Genomic DNA, 17,184 nt, shown 5'->3' on the forward strand with positions numbered 1-17,184 from the left:
TGCTGCCGTGGAGGCGGCGCCCGCCCGCGCCCGGCTGTGTCACACTCGGGCTGGCGGGGCGGCGCGGACCATGCCGCAGCCTAGGCTGCTGGGGCGGGCGGCGCGCCCATGGAGGGCACGGGCTCGGCGGGGCGCGGGGCTCGGCGCTGCGGGGGCGTCGCGGCCCCGCGCGGAGCGGAGCGGCCCCGCCCCGGGGCGGCCGCAGCCAATGGAGCCCCGGCGAGGCGGGCGGAGCGGCCCCTCCCGGAGCGGCGGGCACCGGGAGAGGCACCCGCGGCGTGAGCCAGGCACCACTAGAAGATGGCACCTGTGCGCTGCTGGGGTGCCGCGGGAGGCAGGGCAGCGAGCAGCAGCCCCGGGGAACGCGGCGGGAAGCGGCTCTCCCCGATCCCCCCCTCTGACGTGGCCTGTGCACCAGCAGGTACGGCCAGGAGCGGGTAATGCTACAGCTGATAGGTATAATTACGTTTTTCACTACTTTTCGTGTGAAAACATGCTCACCAATCTCACATCTTGTCCCTACAAGTGAACACAAATGTCAGCCCAAGTTCGTTGCAGCGCTCCACACAGCAAAGACCTGAACCCCGAACTGCTGGTGTCGCCTCTCTTTAGAAATTTACAGGTCCTAAACAGAAGGTGAATGGCCAGAGTCTCCCACTGGAGTGAAACCTGAAGTTTGGACGGATGCAACTGACGATGAGATGTGCTCAGGGCAGTCGGGTCCGGGCCAGCCCTCACACAGACTATTTCACACAAGCATTAAAGCCTTGAACGTAACTGCCGTAGGAGCCAGAACCAAGGGGCTCAGGAAGGAGCAGGGCAGACGATGTCACACGCAGCCGGAGCTGCCCACCGGGGCAGCCCAGCTCCCTCCAGCTGGGCGCTGGCAGCCGGGAGGGCTCACCGCCATGGCCACTCTGCCCCTTGCCTTCTGGCGCTCTCCAAGCACTTGCGAACAGTCTTTGTCAGAGACAGCAAAAGCGGCCCCTTGACCTGCCCGCAGCCAAGCTTTACAGCGTGGGGCTGACCACGCTCCTGGGACGCAGGGTGCCGGGGGACCTTTCCTGTCCTGCCTGTGCAGACAGCCGGCGCGCAGCCCTCCCTCCCCCTGCTCAGGCTGCCGCACTGCAACCGCTCTCCCTGCTGCAGCGGAGGTATTTTTATCTCTCCTGAGTCAGAAACCGACGACAAGCACAGTTTGTCACAAGCTTCTGGGTGGAATTGGTATGTGCTTTGCAGCTGGATCACAGTGTTCCAGTTTAGCTCAGTCCTGCCAATACAGCTGAGAACAGCGCTCACTGGGAGCCCCTCTTCTGCTCTCTTGTGTGGCCACCCGTACCTTCCCGACAGCTTTTAAAAATCTACTGGGTTTCAGCATGGGCTTCATGGTGCAGAGATTAAGGATCAAGGCTGGTGCTTCACTAATTCACTAATCTGCAATACGACTAATAATTGAAACACTGGCTACAGATTATATAAGAGAACAGAATTTTGTCAGGCATTACTGGCTCATACAGGGGTCTGACTCAGTTCCCGGTTTCAATACAGGCAGGAGGCTGCTTGATCCATCCTGTTAAGAAATACTTTTCCAACGACTACCTCAATCTTCTTGTCTCGCTTTTAACCACTCCTTTCTAATGCAGGTGAATGCTCCTCTGGCATTTTTCTGTCCATCTTTGCAAGTATATTAACACACTATGGCAACAGAAGATCAAGAAAACTAAGATGATGAGTAAGAGATGATAAAAACTGACACTTTATCTACACAAAGCGTAAAAATAGCATGGACTCAGGGGACCTCTCCTCTCCTCTCCTCTCCTCTCCTCTCCTCTCCTCTTTCCCCCTTTCACATTTCCCCTTTCCCCTAATCACTTCATGGTTTAATTCCCAGTAACTACATCAGGTGAAAGTCCTCATGGAAGAAAGTGGACCTACACCGGCCCCAGAAGAGTCATCCTCTCCAAACAACTCTGAGTGATGACAGGCTCAGGAATTAAGTCATGAATTCTAAAAACGTTTCATTATGCATTTCTCTGCAACCCAAAATTTCTCTTATTTTTTAACGGGAAAAAAATGCATCACCAAAACTTCATATTGGAAATAAATTCTTTGAAAACAGAACTTGTTGGAAATAAAAAATGCAGTGATTTTCAAGAATAAATTTACTATCAGAATCAACTCTTATTATTTTGTGTAATTTCACTCAAGAAGCAAGGTAAAGCAGCTGAATTTCCCTTTCAATCACATATCTGGGTTTTGGCATACTTACTCCTTAATTGTCAGCTTCCCTTTTCCTAATTCTGAAGAACTGAGTTATTTTCAATGGCACTTCAGAGTCATGCTAGTAGAAACAGATCTCTGGATCCCAGAAAATTAAATCTAAGAATGCCAATAAAAAGGTAAGCAAAACTACCCAACAGGGAAAGGTCCTATCTCATGGTTGTAATTATGAAAATGCGTTATAATCTGGAAAGTAGTTATACAATTATGAATTTTAATTTTAACACTGCTTTGTGTTACAGTACTCTAACAGAGACTGCTTATTGGTTTGACATAAATCAGCTTCCCGTTGTTCAATTCATAGCATTTTCTGCTGTTTACAAATAAAGGACTACTGGGCTCACCACCCACCCTTACAGCCTGGGCTGTATGCTCTACAGTAGTGTACACCAGAAACAGAGATTGAAACAAAGTTAAAGCCATAAAGCTAGCAACTGAAAAATAAAAATTTATACAACTGCTTTCAGATGACACAATTTTATAATGGGTATGCTCAATCTTCTGCCATTGCCTAACTTTGGGTGTTTGGCTTTTCAAAGCAGCGCTTTCCTTTAGACGCACCAAATCCCGTATTTCAAAAGCCAAACTGAAGAATGAAATTTCTGTTGTACACACCTTCCTGACAACAGTTTGGGTCATCAGGCAGGTCCAGATCTTTAACTTTTTAGTATTTGAGATAATAAAGTAAGAGAGAGCAAGCCACTGTCCTCAGGCAGCCCTAGTCACTGCAGAGGTGAGTCATCCCTGAGAGCAAACAAGTGAAGTCAGGGACCTGGGGCTTAACTCAAATCCTGCAGGAAGCCATCCACTCCCTAGACACTCTCCTGCTCCAGGCTCTCTGTGCTGCCTCTATTGCTGGTAGCCTGCAGGTCCTGCTCCTCCTCTTGGGCTGGCTTTTGATTCAGTGCCTGCTCTCCACCAGCGGCTCCTGCACTCCCACCGGCCAGCAAAGTCTCCTCTCCAGAGCCTTTCATTTTCCAACAAATTATCTTTGTAACTTGCTCTGCCTGAAGATACTGTCTGCTACATACTCAATGAAAAAGAGGGAAAAATCTGAAGAAGAAAGTAATTTCCTTTCTACTTTCCTCCTCTTAATTTTTTGGATCACAATTTTTTTGGGTTTTTTTTAGCAATTGTGTGTGACAAACATTTGCAATCACAATTGCACGTGCAGGGAGGAATATGCTGTGCAGACTGCATGAGGAAGGAAACTGCAAGGGCTGTCACTCTTAAATTTAATTTCAGGGCATGATTTCACAGGACTGAGGTGAACTGTAAAATGGAATGACTGGAAACAACAGCTGAGCAACTTCTCAGCAGAGCATGCAACCAGAGCAGTCTCAGTCCTGTACATTTTACTGATTTAAGCACTAAAAAGCCAAACCCAGCAACACAACAACCTTTAAACTACAACATCTCTTTAGAGGGTCTACAATTTACATATGGACTGAAGGGGGTGGGGAAGGAATAAAAGGCTGTAATGTGCTATTTCAAATGTTCCCATTTGTTGTAAAACCTCAGCTGCAAGAGTTGTTCAGTGTAGGTCCTACTGGGGCTCCACTTTCCTTACTTTCCCCTGGAGTAGTCCTTCAGGGTGCAGGAGAAACAGCTGCTCTCTGGAGCACTATTTGCTCTCAGTGTCAGCTGGATAATGTATGCGTGTTTTCTGGTACTAATCTCCCAATCAGTAAGTCTTATTATGAAGCCTTCACAGAACTGATTTAAAAGTCATCTGCGACTTGCAGTAAATTCCAATTAGTCACTCTCTGAAAGACACATTATGTAAGTTTAATCCAGTCACACAGTTCAGTCAACATCGTACAAACTATCTTTCTAAAAAGGGAAATCAATGCACTCCCATTTGTTGAGCGATAAAGTGAAATTACTTCAGGAAAACTCTGCCCCCAAAACCAAAACTCAACCAAACCAGAAAAATTCAAGTCAGGTTAAGATCATAGGTCCTAGAAGAACCAGATTAGAGTTGATCAGTTGATCCTGAAACCCAGGTGCATTTCCAATACAATGGAATGTTTCGTTTTCTGACCACCTGGCTCCACTTTCAAACACATAATCATGTCTTCTTCAGAATGCATGTGTAGTACACTGCAGGCTTTTCATTCTCAAATGGGGCATTTTCATGCTGTTATGACTAAATATGCCTTTATTGTTTCAGAATGTATATAAAATATGATCCCTTCCCTTTATTTTAATAATAACCAGCAGTTATATTGCATGCAATTTTTAAAAATATCAAAGATGATGCCCTATTGTACAAGTATCAAGAAACAAGACACTTGGTTTACTATGCAGTGAGCCACTGCACATTTTGCAGTATTCTCTTTCACTGTATAGCTAACTTAGCCAAATGCACATGCTCAGAAAATGTAGGAACACTTTATGAGCATATTTTATGGCCTCAGTACACGATTTTCAAAAGCTAATCAGTAGGATTGTGAAACTGAACCCAATTTCCTCAATGCCGCTCTTAGTGGAAGTTTGTTCCAAGCTAAATATAACTTTCCCAGTCATATCTTTCATAGGATTGTTCTGAAGGGGAAAGATGAGCCCAAAATTTTATTTTTTAAATAAAAGTGGTGATAATCTGCTTTCAGTGAATTTTCTTTACTTGTAGAATGTTAATGCCAGGCACAGCCTCTGCTCACATGGTGTGAGCAGAGGGTAGGAATGCTATTAAAAGAAAAGTTCAGCCTGAAAGATGGCATCTCAGAAGGTGGGTGGGAAGGACCATCACACAGTCTCAGCCACCAGGGACTTCTCTTACTGCCATTCCAACACAGCCACATTCACCTGGCACATGGACACCTTCAGGCTCCCAGAGTGCTCAGGCACAATGGAATCCTCAGGCAACACCAAGCCCTGCTTTCAGTTACCCACAGGGGAGGTGGGTTTAAGTCATTCTTAAATGATGAAATCTTACTCCTGAGAAAAGTTCTGGATTTTATAACAAAATTTTCCAAATGGACAGACTTCTAATTAAATCAGACCTTCCCCACCCTCTCCAGTGACATGCTTACAGCAAAATCTAAAGAAATGGCTATTTATATTTTTGATAAAAGCATACATTATTTCCGTAGCTGCTAATGAACATTTTATATCTAGAATTTTAAAAGAAGGTTTAAAAAATGTTTAATTGAAAATTTAATTAAACAAATTCAGCCAAAATGTTGGCTTGACTTAAAGTAAGGCTGTTAAATAAATAAATAAATACAAAGTTTAAATTATGGAAAAAATGTTGCCTGATATTTCTGCTAGAAATTACTGCATCAAAAGTGAGTTCCTTCAGTGCTGTACTGTACAACACAATTAAAGTGTATTGGCATTATTTGGGAAGACTGTATGTTCCCAGTGGTGTGCTTACCATGCAGAGCATACTCATAAAAAAGCAGAGAGATCTTAAGGGAAGCCAACAGAAAAGTTTTTCTGTAGCTTTACTCCTAAAACCCACTGGTCACTGCAGCTGATTGGGATCTGGTTTATTTTGTTTCCAGTGGCTGACAGGTTGTAGGTTTGCTCCTGGCAGTTACTGCTATGGGCCTTTGGAACGACAATTCCAAACGGCGCACCAGCAAAGAGCACCCGCGTGACCACTCCTCTCTTTCAGTTACTGGCAAGGCAAAAACAATGAACATTTACTTTTCTGGATAGTGGTACAAAAGCAAGGAACTTTTCAGTGGCAAATACAACCCCTTCTTTTCCAAGGGGTGGGGGGATATATTTTGGTATATAACTATGGATCTGGACATGGCAAAAATAAAATAAAATTTTCTCAGTATCTTCACGAAGAAGTCCTGCTTTTGATCTGGTTCTGGAGGACTTTGCTAATATCAAGTGACTTAACTTCCAGGGAGGTCAGCAACTGGCCTGCCATGCACAGGTAATTCCTGGGGTTTCTTCCACACTCCACAGGTACAAATCCCACTACAGGGGCATATGTGGGCAAGTGGTAGGGGTGGGCACAGGTAGGGGTGTGATGTTGCAATCACTGTGATGGTGCTCACTGGGTTTTATAAGCTATAGCTACAAGTTCCTTTATGCAGCATAAGTAGTGATGCATGTCCTCACAGAGTTGCATTGTGGATGAGGAAGTGCAGTCCTGCCCTCAACCCAGGACAAGCAGGAGCTACAGGGCTCTTCCCTGCAGACACCAGTGCAAGATGTCCCCATGGCCCCAGCTGCCTGTGTTAAAATAACCCACTGCTCCAGCCCTTGCCCTAAAGACAGAGACTACTAGCCTGCTTGCAAGAGGCAGAATGTGACTGCTTGACAAAAGGAGAGCTGCCACCAAGCTGTGTGACACCGAGGCAGGAGATGCCAATCAAACACCATGATAAAAGCTACCCAAAAAGCTAAGAAATGAGCTCCTAACTCTGACTGTGGTGAGGAAAGAAGTTGCCATGACTATGAGTTCAAGCTCAGAAACTCTCTCCTTTGCTTTGTAGTAGCTCCTTACCACAGTCCCATTCTTCTGTCTGAAAACAAACTGCGTTAAAAAGGCGGCCAACCCCAAACAAACCTGGAAAAGCTGAAAAACTCTACCAAGAACGGGTAGAGTACAGAAAGTACCAACCTCCCTGCCTCAAGGGCCTGGCAGCATCACTATTCCCCAGGCAAACCATCCAAGATAATATGTGAAAAAGAAGAGAAGCATCATTAAACACTGGAATTTGTCTCCAATAAATCCTCCAGACAAAGACTGTCCTTTACAATTTTACCTTCTGTCCTTCCCATCTACCTTCCATCCTTCATAGTTTTGGTTTTGGTCCATCCTATCTTCCTCCTCTCCTGCCAGAAGCTGGGGCCATGAAGGTGGTATGCTAAACAGTGAGTTAAAGCATATGCCTTGATCAGGTACTCCTCTCCCTGGGCAAGGCAGGAGCAGAGGCTGGGAGGACTACTGACATAGTTGTTTAATTATTACACTGTGACACACTGCTAAACTGGAGCCATAGAGATCTGTCTTGCAGCTACGGGGCCCTCAGGAAGAGGAGCTGATGAAACAAGGAGCTCTGCCTAGGGGGGCAATGCTCATCCTGGTCAGCAACACAGACTGCTCCTCAGCAGCTTCTCCATCTTGCTCTCATTGAGTCAGCATTGCCCGTTTCAGCTGAGAGCACTGCATTTTCTCCCCATGTCCCTTTGTCTGGGATACGTCTCCCTGCTGGTCTGCAGAGAGCTGTGCTGCTGTGACCGAGGCTCCACTGACATTCATTGCATTTGCTGGAGTGGTCACTCCAGCAAAAGCCTCTTGATTCATGACATGTCAAGGAAGATTGTACTCCAAAAAGACCTTAAAAATAATTTATAAATGTCATGTGCTCTATAGGAGTGATAGCAGTTAAAATGTAATGCAAATTGGCAGCTGCATGAATGCTCCTCTTTTGGCAAATGCTCTTTATTACTGATATACTAAATTAAAGTATTGTAAGAACAAACAGGCTATTAAGACGAATTGTTTGAAACCACAAGGGACTGGTGGTTTTATTCCTCATCTGACCCACACTGTTATAAGGATTTCCTCAAATAAAAGAAAAGAAAAAATAAAAGAGAAGTTTAACCATACCCTTTGATGAGGAAATAAATGTTACATTTCCTTTATAATATCCATTTAAGAATCTTACAGATAAAATAAATCTTACAGATAAAATAATCAACCTCTCTTATCTTTTTGTAAGTGAAAATGTATACACTTAGGGATAATGAAAATTGTGTAATCCACAAGGTTTTTCTATTCATATATTTATTAGGTGTTTTTTAATTTTTTCCTTGTGGAATAGGAGTTTTGGCTACTGGTATAACATGGGCAAATGGTAAGGAAATTTCCTTTTATATCTCATCAATATTTTCTTACCTAATGTATTATACTTCTTTCACATTAGTCTAGCCTTGACTGGCAGTCTAATGCATCTAATACTAGCCTTCTTTTGTTCTACATGGTAATTCAATTTAGAGTAATTCAATGTATGTTATAATTGAATACTGCAGCTCATTAATTTCTAAACACTCTTTGTATTTCAGACTACACCTGCTCCTTTGGCACAGTGTCTATTTTGAACCCATCCACTTCTTCCTGAATAAGCTATGTTGCTATGGTACATGTGCTGTCACAGTTTCTTTCTTAATCATACTTTCAGTCCATAACCATACTTATTTAGCATAAATAAGGGTAAGAATGCAAAGCCTCCTAGTCCTTCCTGAATTACCATTTGGTTTGAACCCATGAGTCAAGGTGAAAACAATGTTTAACCTGTCAACTGGCTCTATGCAACACGCTTGCCAAATTTATGATGGTGAAAACCTGCTTATGGACCACCTCACTGCAGAAAAATTAGACAATGTAGTAACCCCCAGTGCTCCCCAACACTCCTGAGGAACCCTGATTACCGGTTTTGTAGGTCCATGTGTGTCCATGGGCATAGCTGCACCAGTGGGTCAGGGTCTGTTCATTTCATACAGTGCAATTAGGCACACTTGAAAAATCAGATGAGCTGATCATCCTTCAAATGAGTCTCATGTGGACTCCCACTTCCTTGCATAACTCTCTATTTAAATCAAGACTGCTTTGAAACCTGCAATGAATGAAACCAGAGTGGAATTGGCAACAGAATTAGTCTGCTCCCAAAGTCACATTATCAATTTTTAACAAATTATCCGTTTATTTCCACCCATAAAGTCTCCTAATCCCTGATCACATTCTCAGAAAAGGCTCATTTCACTTCTGTTGACCAGTGTTCCAATTTTCTCCTCTCTCCTTTTATATATATGGTTCATCTTTCCTATTTATTCCAAGTTTCCTAATTAGCATTTTAAAATGCTTTTGTCAGGAAAATTTTTCCTATAAGGGCAGTAAACATCCCATTTCCCTACAGAAAGCTATGACTTTTAAAAATTCTTGAGACAGGCACTCAAGAAATCATCATCTCAAATGGTCAAACACAGCATCTTTGAAACAAATTTAAATAACCACTGGATTTGAAAATGGACTGATTTTGAATGATTCAAAATGGGGCTGGCAATGTAACCCCGCATCATAAATCTTGGCTACACAGAATATTTACCTTTCAAGGGAGAAGCATGTGGACAGGTCATACAACCTCTGTTACACAGAAGAGACTCTAGGGGTTTTTACTTTTCCCCCCCAGCAAGTCTGTGGTTTCTTACAACATAATGCTTAGTTGATGTCTGTTTTCAGTTGAAATACACTAGTCCCAGGTCCCAGTCCACGCCTGGAATTTCAGATGTGTGTGGTCTTTGACCAACAGCTTTTATTTTGAGTACAGGTCACATCAAAGCTAAAAGACTAAGTTTAGGGTATATTTGCATTACTTAAATTCATTGGAAATAAACAAAATGTTAAACCAGCACAACTTCTTCTTTCTTTCTTAGCATGCTTTTCGTCTTACCTTACAGGGCAATTTTTCATTTGTACTGCCACCATCAACTAGCACTTTAAAAATGACACTGCTTATAAGATTTCTAACACTGAAGTTGTGTGAATTTTCAACAATAAAAACAGCCCAAGAGAATTAACCCATCAGGTCCATAAAAAATTGTCCAGGAAGCTCTCAGCATGATCAGCTTACTGAGCAGGGAGTCTGCCTTGAGAACTGCAGTGTGGCAGAGGTGATGGGAAGCTCCCAGGCACCAGCTGCGACCAGCGCTAGCAAGGATTGGGATGGAGCTGGAGGGAATGAGAACCTGTCACTTAAGACATTGAGCACTTGAAATTCTGTGCAACATAACACAGGATACTTTCCATAATTTTTGTGCATTTGCATTAAACATACTGCTACTTTAATCATCATCCAATTCACAGAAACGCCTGAATGCAAATGTAATTCACTATCATATTAACTTTGGGAAATGGCTTCAAGACTTTTCCAGCAATGCAAAATCATCAGAAATCTTCTACCAATAAACTATTTGACACATGATATAAAGCATAGAGTTTTGAAAATGTTTCACCATTACATGCAAAATGGAAATTGGGAACAGAGCCTTTTCATAATTTCACAGTATTCCTCCAATCCCCTCTCAAAAAGGGTAAAAGCTGCTTTCCTCTAAGTGCTACTAATCTAATTCACAAATTGGAAAACATGAAACAATTTATTAAATCACATACACATATTACTAAGGCTTAATAGAAGATATTATACTCTGTGATACTAGCTATAAGGTTCCTTAGGGAACTTACTTCTAACTGTTTAACCTCTAAGAAAATGCAATAATAATTCCCACTACACAGCAGTATATTAAAGTGCATTATAATATGAACTTCACTATTAGAAATACATCATCCTTTACTTATTTTGGAAATTGTATAGAAGTTCAAATTGAGGAATATCAATACTAACATGATGAAGATTAGAGCAACAACAGAACTGAGAACCAGAATTTTCAGCGTGGTGATTCTTACCTTACTGAAACATTAAGACTAGAGGAACACTAGATGCCAGAAGCAACACTGTTTCTAGCTGCTGATGCCATGCAGAATAAAGGTTAAATATGGAAAAGTTTAATGTTCTAAAAGTTAATGATCAAAGAAAGACTTTGCAAAACTGTCAAGAGTTGCTGTCTTTGCTGATGACAAGTGTGACAGGTTTGAAATAATAGGAGCAAGTAGTTTGTTGGGCTTAGTAATAAAACTGCTCTCCTTACTTTGTTCAGTCAGAAAACATTCAGCTAGAGACTAAAATTAAGCATGAGAAGCTTTACTGAAAATATATTTTTTCCTTATGAAAGATTAAAAAGAAAGAAACAAGGACCAGAACAGATCAGCTTCTGTGGCATTAACCACAGGAAAAATGTTATTCTTCTTTTCTTTTTTGCTTTAGGCACACCTAACTACTTCTCTTTCTGCTACCACCTCTAAAGCAAGCATTTCACTCACCATGGGTCTTAAGCATCTGGTAACCACTTATGACTGGGCAATTATTAGTGGAGCAGATGTGCCTTCTCCAACTGGATGGGGGTGACACATCAGACCACCACAGCTCCACATCCTTTCCATCTCTGTACAGAAGCCAAAAGACATGGATTTGTACTTGGAAGCATGTAAACAGTGACCCATGTAAAATGCTGTCCCCACTCCCATCTAGACTCACGTAGAACAAACAGCAAGGAGAGAAAGGAGTTTTGCTGAATGAAGAGGGAGGTCACTGGAGAAAGTCCCTGTTAGTCAGACTCCTAGGACAGTTTGAACTGGCTACACAGAGCTGCAGAAGGCATAAAATGCAAGATATTTCAGATATTAGTTCACAACCAATTGTGCTACCAGCTGCAGTGCCCCAGCTTCTCCTTGAGCCTCTCACATTCTACGAATGACCAGACCTGACCCTGCACAGTTTATGAGATTGGACACAATCGTAGCCCAAGGTGATTATCACCAGCTATACAGTGTCACGTTATAAAGTTTAAGTGAGCTAAGAAACCTGCAAATAACAAAATTATCCTTTTATAGGGCTCTTAATTCAACAGTCCAGTCTGTTTCCTGTAGAAGTGATTAGTAATAGAAAATAATTAGGAGATGCCAGATGGGAGGAGGAGTTAAAAAAAAAGACCCCAAACTCACACAGCTAAGGAATGAGAACAACAAACGAGAGAGCTGCCAGCTAGCAACCCACCACAGTCCCTCACCATCCAGAAAGCCCTTTGCACAAGCAATAAATCAGCACCACACTCCTGCTTTAGAGGCTGCTCTGAGACATCCAGTGTTCCCTTCTGTGGCCACTGCATGGATTATTCAGTTGTGAGAAGGCATAAAAAGTCAAGGGTAGCTACAGGGTTTTTTTAATAACAGGAGGAAAGAAGGTTGTAATTTACTTACATGTGTCTGTGTGGCTTCCCCACTGTACCTCTGGAAGCCTCAAGTGTAAGGCCCATAGGGAAGGTCAGCAGCAGACTCCTACAGCATGCTAGGACTGAAGGCACAACAGCTCTCCATTGTTCATCCAGAGTTGAGCTGACCTCTGTATTTCTATGTCCCAACTACTAACATCCACTAGGGTGGGAAAATTCATTCTCACCCTGAAGAGAGTCCAAAGAAAGCTATCCTCTTTGGCTCTTCAAGAGCAGAGGGAGAGTCCTCCCTCTCTCCCTGTGTGTCTTCTTGTATTAGCCTATCCCAGTTACAAAACAAATTAATTTCTGCCAGTACATGTAAGAGAGGCTAAGGCTATACAATACTTTTTGAAGGGCATTAAAAATGTAGCCAGGTCCAAACCACCAAGTATAGAAACCCTGAAAAGAACTGAGGTGAGGGCTTCACACTGACTGACCTCACAGCACCGAGAAACACAGGAAAAGAATAACAGTTTATTCACTGCTAATGGTTTCATTTTATCAGTAACAACACAAGCATTATACTTCAGAATTAATTGCACAGCAACTGTACTGCTTTACAGCCTTTTTAACAGTTCTGCACACTGTTCATCTTACAAAGGCTCAATCAGGCACAGGGCATATGCTGAGGGTAATTACTCACCACACTTCTGCTGAGGGTCTGATGTGTGAGTCTGAAAGACTAGCTGCACTCCATTTCATATGGCAGCTGCCTGTCTCAGTATAATTTGACACCAAACTTTCTGAAGATTATCTTTGTGTACACATCTCACATGTCAGACCACAAAAGAGCCACACTTTGCTGAAAAAGCAGAAAGTAACTTGAAAGGTCATCTCAGCAAGCAGTGAAGAGACTTGTACCCATGACAAAAGGCTGAAGCAGGATGCTGATCCTCAACTGTGTTTACCTTCAGAACACAGGGAACACCTCTACAGGAGTAGCATAGCAACAGGAGGTGCAGTCTCTGCTGGAAATGCAGGCTGACCTAAGGCACAACTGCAGGCTGCAGGCTGTGGAGCCTTATTTGTTCTGACCCTTGTAATACTGGACCAGCAACATGCAGCCGGGCTACCATCATGAGCACACAGCTTTTAGCTCATGTTAATCCCCCACACTACAATGTAAGCATTACATTAATGTGCTCTGGAGGTGCAGACACACACACAGAGGCAGGCAAGTCCGGCAGGGCTCACTGGGATCAGCCAGGACGCCATTTGTAACCTGCAGGAATGAACTGAGCAGGCTGGGCATGAACCAGAGCTGGCACCAACAGAAGAAGAAAGAATTTGTCTTGGGAGAAACAGGAGAACCACGGGACAGTGTTTAACACAGGAGGTCCAGTTACAGACCCTTAAAAAACAAATTTTCCTTCCTAATTTATCTTTTATAAGCATGACATACTGATAAGAGTAAACTAGATATTCTGTGTTGTGACCTGGGGTTTAAATTAGCAAAGTGCATGGAAGCTCTGAATCTTGAAACAAAATCAATTTATATGAGCTTTTTCAGTAAATCAATTTTACTGCCATAATGAACACAAATAAGGGCTTTGGTTACTCTTGGTGATTATAAGTAGAAAAAGCACTCTGCAGTTTGGAGAAAATAATTTTCTTTGTGCTGATGTCTGTACACTGGACAACATGTGCACTTAACTCTCTTTTCCTGGGTATGGATAAACACAGGGTTAAGTTAAAACCATGTATGTTTGTAAAAATGCACCGCAACCATTTGCAGTTTTAGTCTGGCCTCTAAGTGCTGTACATATCACCATACATGACACTGTTTCCCCACCAACATAAATGCTAATGCACAGAAAGGAAAGATGAGGAAGACTGAGGCTGGGCCAATCTCTTCTAAGCATGATGTTGCTGATATGCTGGAGCAGCTACCTAAAAAGTAGGCTTGTCTTTCATCCTGCTAAGAACTTTCTTGGAATTGACAAAATTGTCTGTGCTTTGAAGTCTCTGCTGAAAGATGGGCTAAACCCAGAAGAAATAAATAGAAGTTTCTGCCTTCCACAGAGTTATGTTTTATTTATAAATTACATTAAAGTTACAGAGTGATTGTCATGGACACCCGCGCAGGGACTGCAAAGGAACATTTGTGAGAAAAGAGTTGACAATCTCCTCCAGTTAACCCATGGGATCCTTCAGTGCTCAGTATCCTGCATCTTTAAATGTACTTTAAGGTAAACATTCATTAGCTGCATTTCTAAAAACATTACTGCTTCATCATTACCCTTGTTACAGCTATGGCTTGTTTAGATGTTGTGTACATTATACACCTATCTTTGAAGTTAATTCAAGTAAATGGAAATATTTCAAACAACTACTAACATGAAGATTGCTTCAGCTCTCAAAGCACACTTTGCTCCCTGATTATTAAGACCAGATCTTTTTAGCCCCATCAGTTCCAGAACTGGCATTACTGGGCACCAAACAGTGCTGTTCAAAGCTCTGTGCCTCTATCACAGAGCTCCATAACAGTGCCTGTACTTCTATGCCAGCTACTGCAATTCCTCAGCTACAGACTCTCATGTGCTGTCCCTGAAGATAAAATAAGCCATGGTGAAGGAAAGGTCTAAGCAGATCTTACTAACAGATTTGACTGAGACCAAAAGTAGAAAGATAGTAGTGTCATTAATGAAAATAGAAGTGTTAGTTTAAGGCTGGAAAGTAAGACTGGTCCCTCTGCAAACATCTTGATTTTGTATGTGGAGTCTATTATGAATTTATTAGAAATGTACACAGATCACACTTGACTTTGTCATCTATGTTATCTTTGGAGGCAGGTGTAAAAGCATGTTTCCTACTAAAATGATACAGATTTACATTTTCAGATCTCCTTGCACAGAGTTGGACAAAATCAGCCTTCTTCACTATAGAGGAAAAAATGGTATCACCAACTAAGGTAATTGAAAACAGAAAAAGAAGATTGCTTTTCTTGGGTGACTGCTGCCACAAACCTTCTCTCAATTCTTTCCATCTATAGGAATTGAATGGAATGTAGTACAGTCTAGAAGGGGTCTTTAATTGATTTGCAGCCATTGAACTGTCTTGAAGAAATAGCACATATCACCGAAGTAAACATGAATAGATGTGATTCAGTTGCTATCCTAACGTTTACCCCAACATTTCATTTTGAAAGACAGGATAACTCATAACTAATGATTTCATTTTTTCATAAAAAAATATTAAATCTTGAATCAATAGATCATACACCTTCTTACATATTATACATATTATAAAGAAATCAAAAACACGTCAAAATGAAAAAAGAATGTTTTGCAAAGCTTTAAAGAAGGACTTTGATATACGCTAAATATTTATTAATTTCTGACAGCTACCATTTTTATAAGGTGTTTAACTGAATCAAGTCATCTGCTCTAAGGCCATAATTGCCTTTGAGAGTACAGAATGTTCAGAGACCCATCAGTATTCAAAGAACAGGAGGAATATTATATCTTATGATACTGGCTATTACTTCCACTTCCACACTAGGTCATACAGATTGAATCCACATGGGAAACCCTCTTTTATATAATTCTTAGCCCTCTCTTAACACACAGACCATGATGGTCCCATGATTGAGTTCTAAATAATTTGCAGACTGTTTTGGGAACCAGCATCACCTTTTCAGTGCAACAGCTAAAATGTCTATTTGGGACATTCAAGCAGGACAAGTACTCTCCTGTTTTCAGTCTCTCCTCCTCCAGTTATCTCTTGACTAATTAGGAATTCCTTCATAGGTTAGGAAAAGCATTAAATCATTAACCAGGAATTTTAACTTTTAATGTACACTTGTACACGGTATGCAGTTATATTCTTTCTCATTATCAGTGAAGCACATGCTGTGTAGAGGATTATATTTTCCCATCAAAAATTGCATCTTAAATCATGTCACAATATGGTCTCTTGCACAACTCAGGAGTATTGCAATTCTGTCTTACAATCCTTATCTAATGATTGCATAAGTTTTGACTTTTCATCTCTTCAGTCTTTAAATCTTTCCCCATTACTAGGGCTCATTTTTAACATATTGCAAATGAAAAGTGCCACCCAACACATACTGAATTATTCTAATACACATTAATTGCAGAAAGAGCAGGGAACAAATGAAGTATTACAAGTGCCTGCTGGGAGGCATCTACCACAAAATGCAGCATTTCCTGCTACTGCCCCACACCAAACTGAAGACTGGGTGAGTGCCCTTTAATATTTCATTCTCAAGCTTGGGGTGTATTCTCTAGCTGCCCAGTTTCCATGGCAGAAAGTGAGACTCCATTCCCACCAGCTGTTCCACAGGCTCTGACTGTTTTTGTGTTTCTTCTTTCCTTCTTCTCAAGGACTTATATTCCATACACCACCCACACATGACTGGGCAACAGTCACAGGCACAAATTTAGATTTGTATCTGAACAGCCTCAGAGCCTGCAGATCTGGGAACATATTTTGGCTCAGGATGATCAGATGATCACGTTAAAGACCCAGACTTCTTTCTCTCTTTACAGAGGAAGAAGCATACAGTGCAGGGAGAAGCTGTGTGACTACATTATATAATTGATAAAGATGCATTAATTGCCAGATGCTGTACACACTGAGGAAATTTTCATCCTCACCACGGGGCTAAGGAGCACACAGATCTTGCTGCTTGGATCATAAAACAATGGGTTTTTTCGTGTTGAACTCTGAACAATTTTCTTTGGTTCATTGCAATTCAATGATACTCTCTTCATATTGGACAACAGGAATCAACCTGCCAGCCCTGCCACCAAAAAGAAAGAAAAACCACTTGACCTATTTAGAAACAGCTGCTTGTTCAAATGCTGAGGTTGCTAGTGGGATCGGGTGTTGGTCATGGGGCTGAATGCCTTACTCTCCTTGGTGATTTGCTGGGTGAAGTGACATGCAGGAAAATCTGTGCCATCTTCCCACCAAAACCTTGAGAGGTGCAAAGACAGCCAAGATGTCACCTCTGTGCCACTCCACAGTGAGAAAGACCACACTGCATTGTCCCCATGCAGCCACAGATAGCAATCCCAACTG

The 17,184-nt window shown here is 42.0% G+C and overlaps 1 protein-coding gene across 4 annotated transcripts in view; it reads right to left on the reverse strand.

Moving 5' to 3' along the window:
- CHN1 (chimerin 1) overlaps positions 1-17,184 on the reverse strand; it is a 92,258-nt gene that overhangs the window by 28,755 nt on the left and 46,319 nt on the right. The window contains exon 1 of one of the 4 annotated variants that reach the window (XM_041472829.1): positions 8,683-8,754. The exons of the other annotated variants lie outside the window; for them this stretch is intronic. Coding sequence (XP_041328763.1) covers positions 8,683-8,715 — 33 coding nt within the window. The 5' untranslated portion in view covers positions 8,716-8,754. Of the gene's footprint in view, positions 1-8,682; positions 8,755-17,184 lie in introns of those variants that run through there. 4 annotated transcript variants of the gene reach the window in all.

Source organism: Pyrgilauda ruficollis, unplaced genomic scaffold (genome assembly GCF_017590135.1).
Source record: "Pyrgilauda ruficollis isolate IOZ18807 unplaced genomic scaffold, ASM1759013v1 scaffold3, whole genome shotgun sequence".
Classification (NCBI taxonomy): Eukaryota; Metazoa; Chordata; class Aves; order Passeriformes; family Passeridae; genus Pyrgilauda; species Pyrgilauda ruficollis.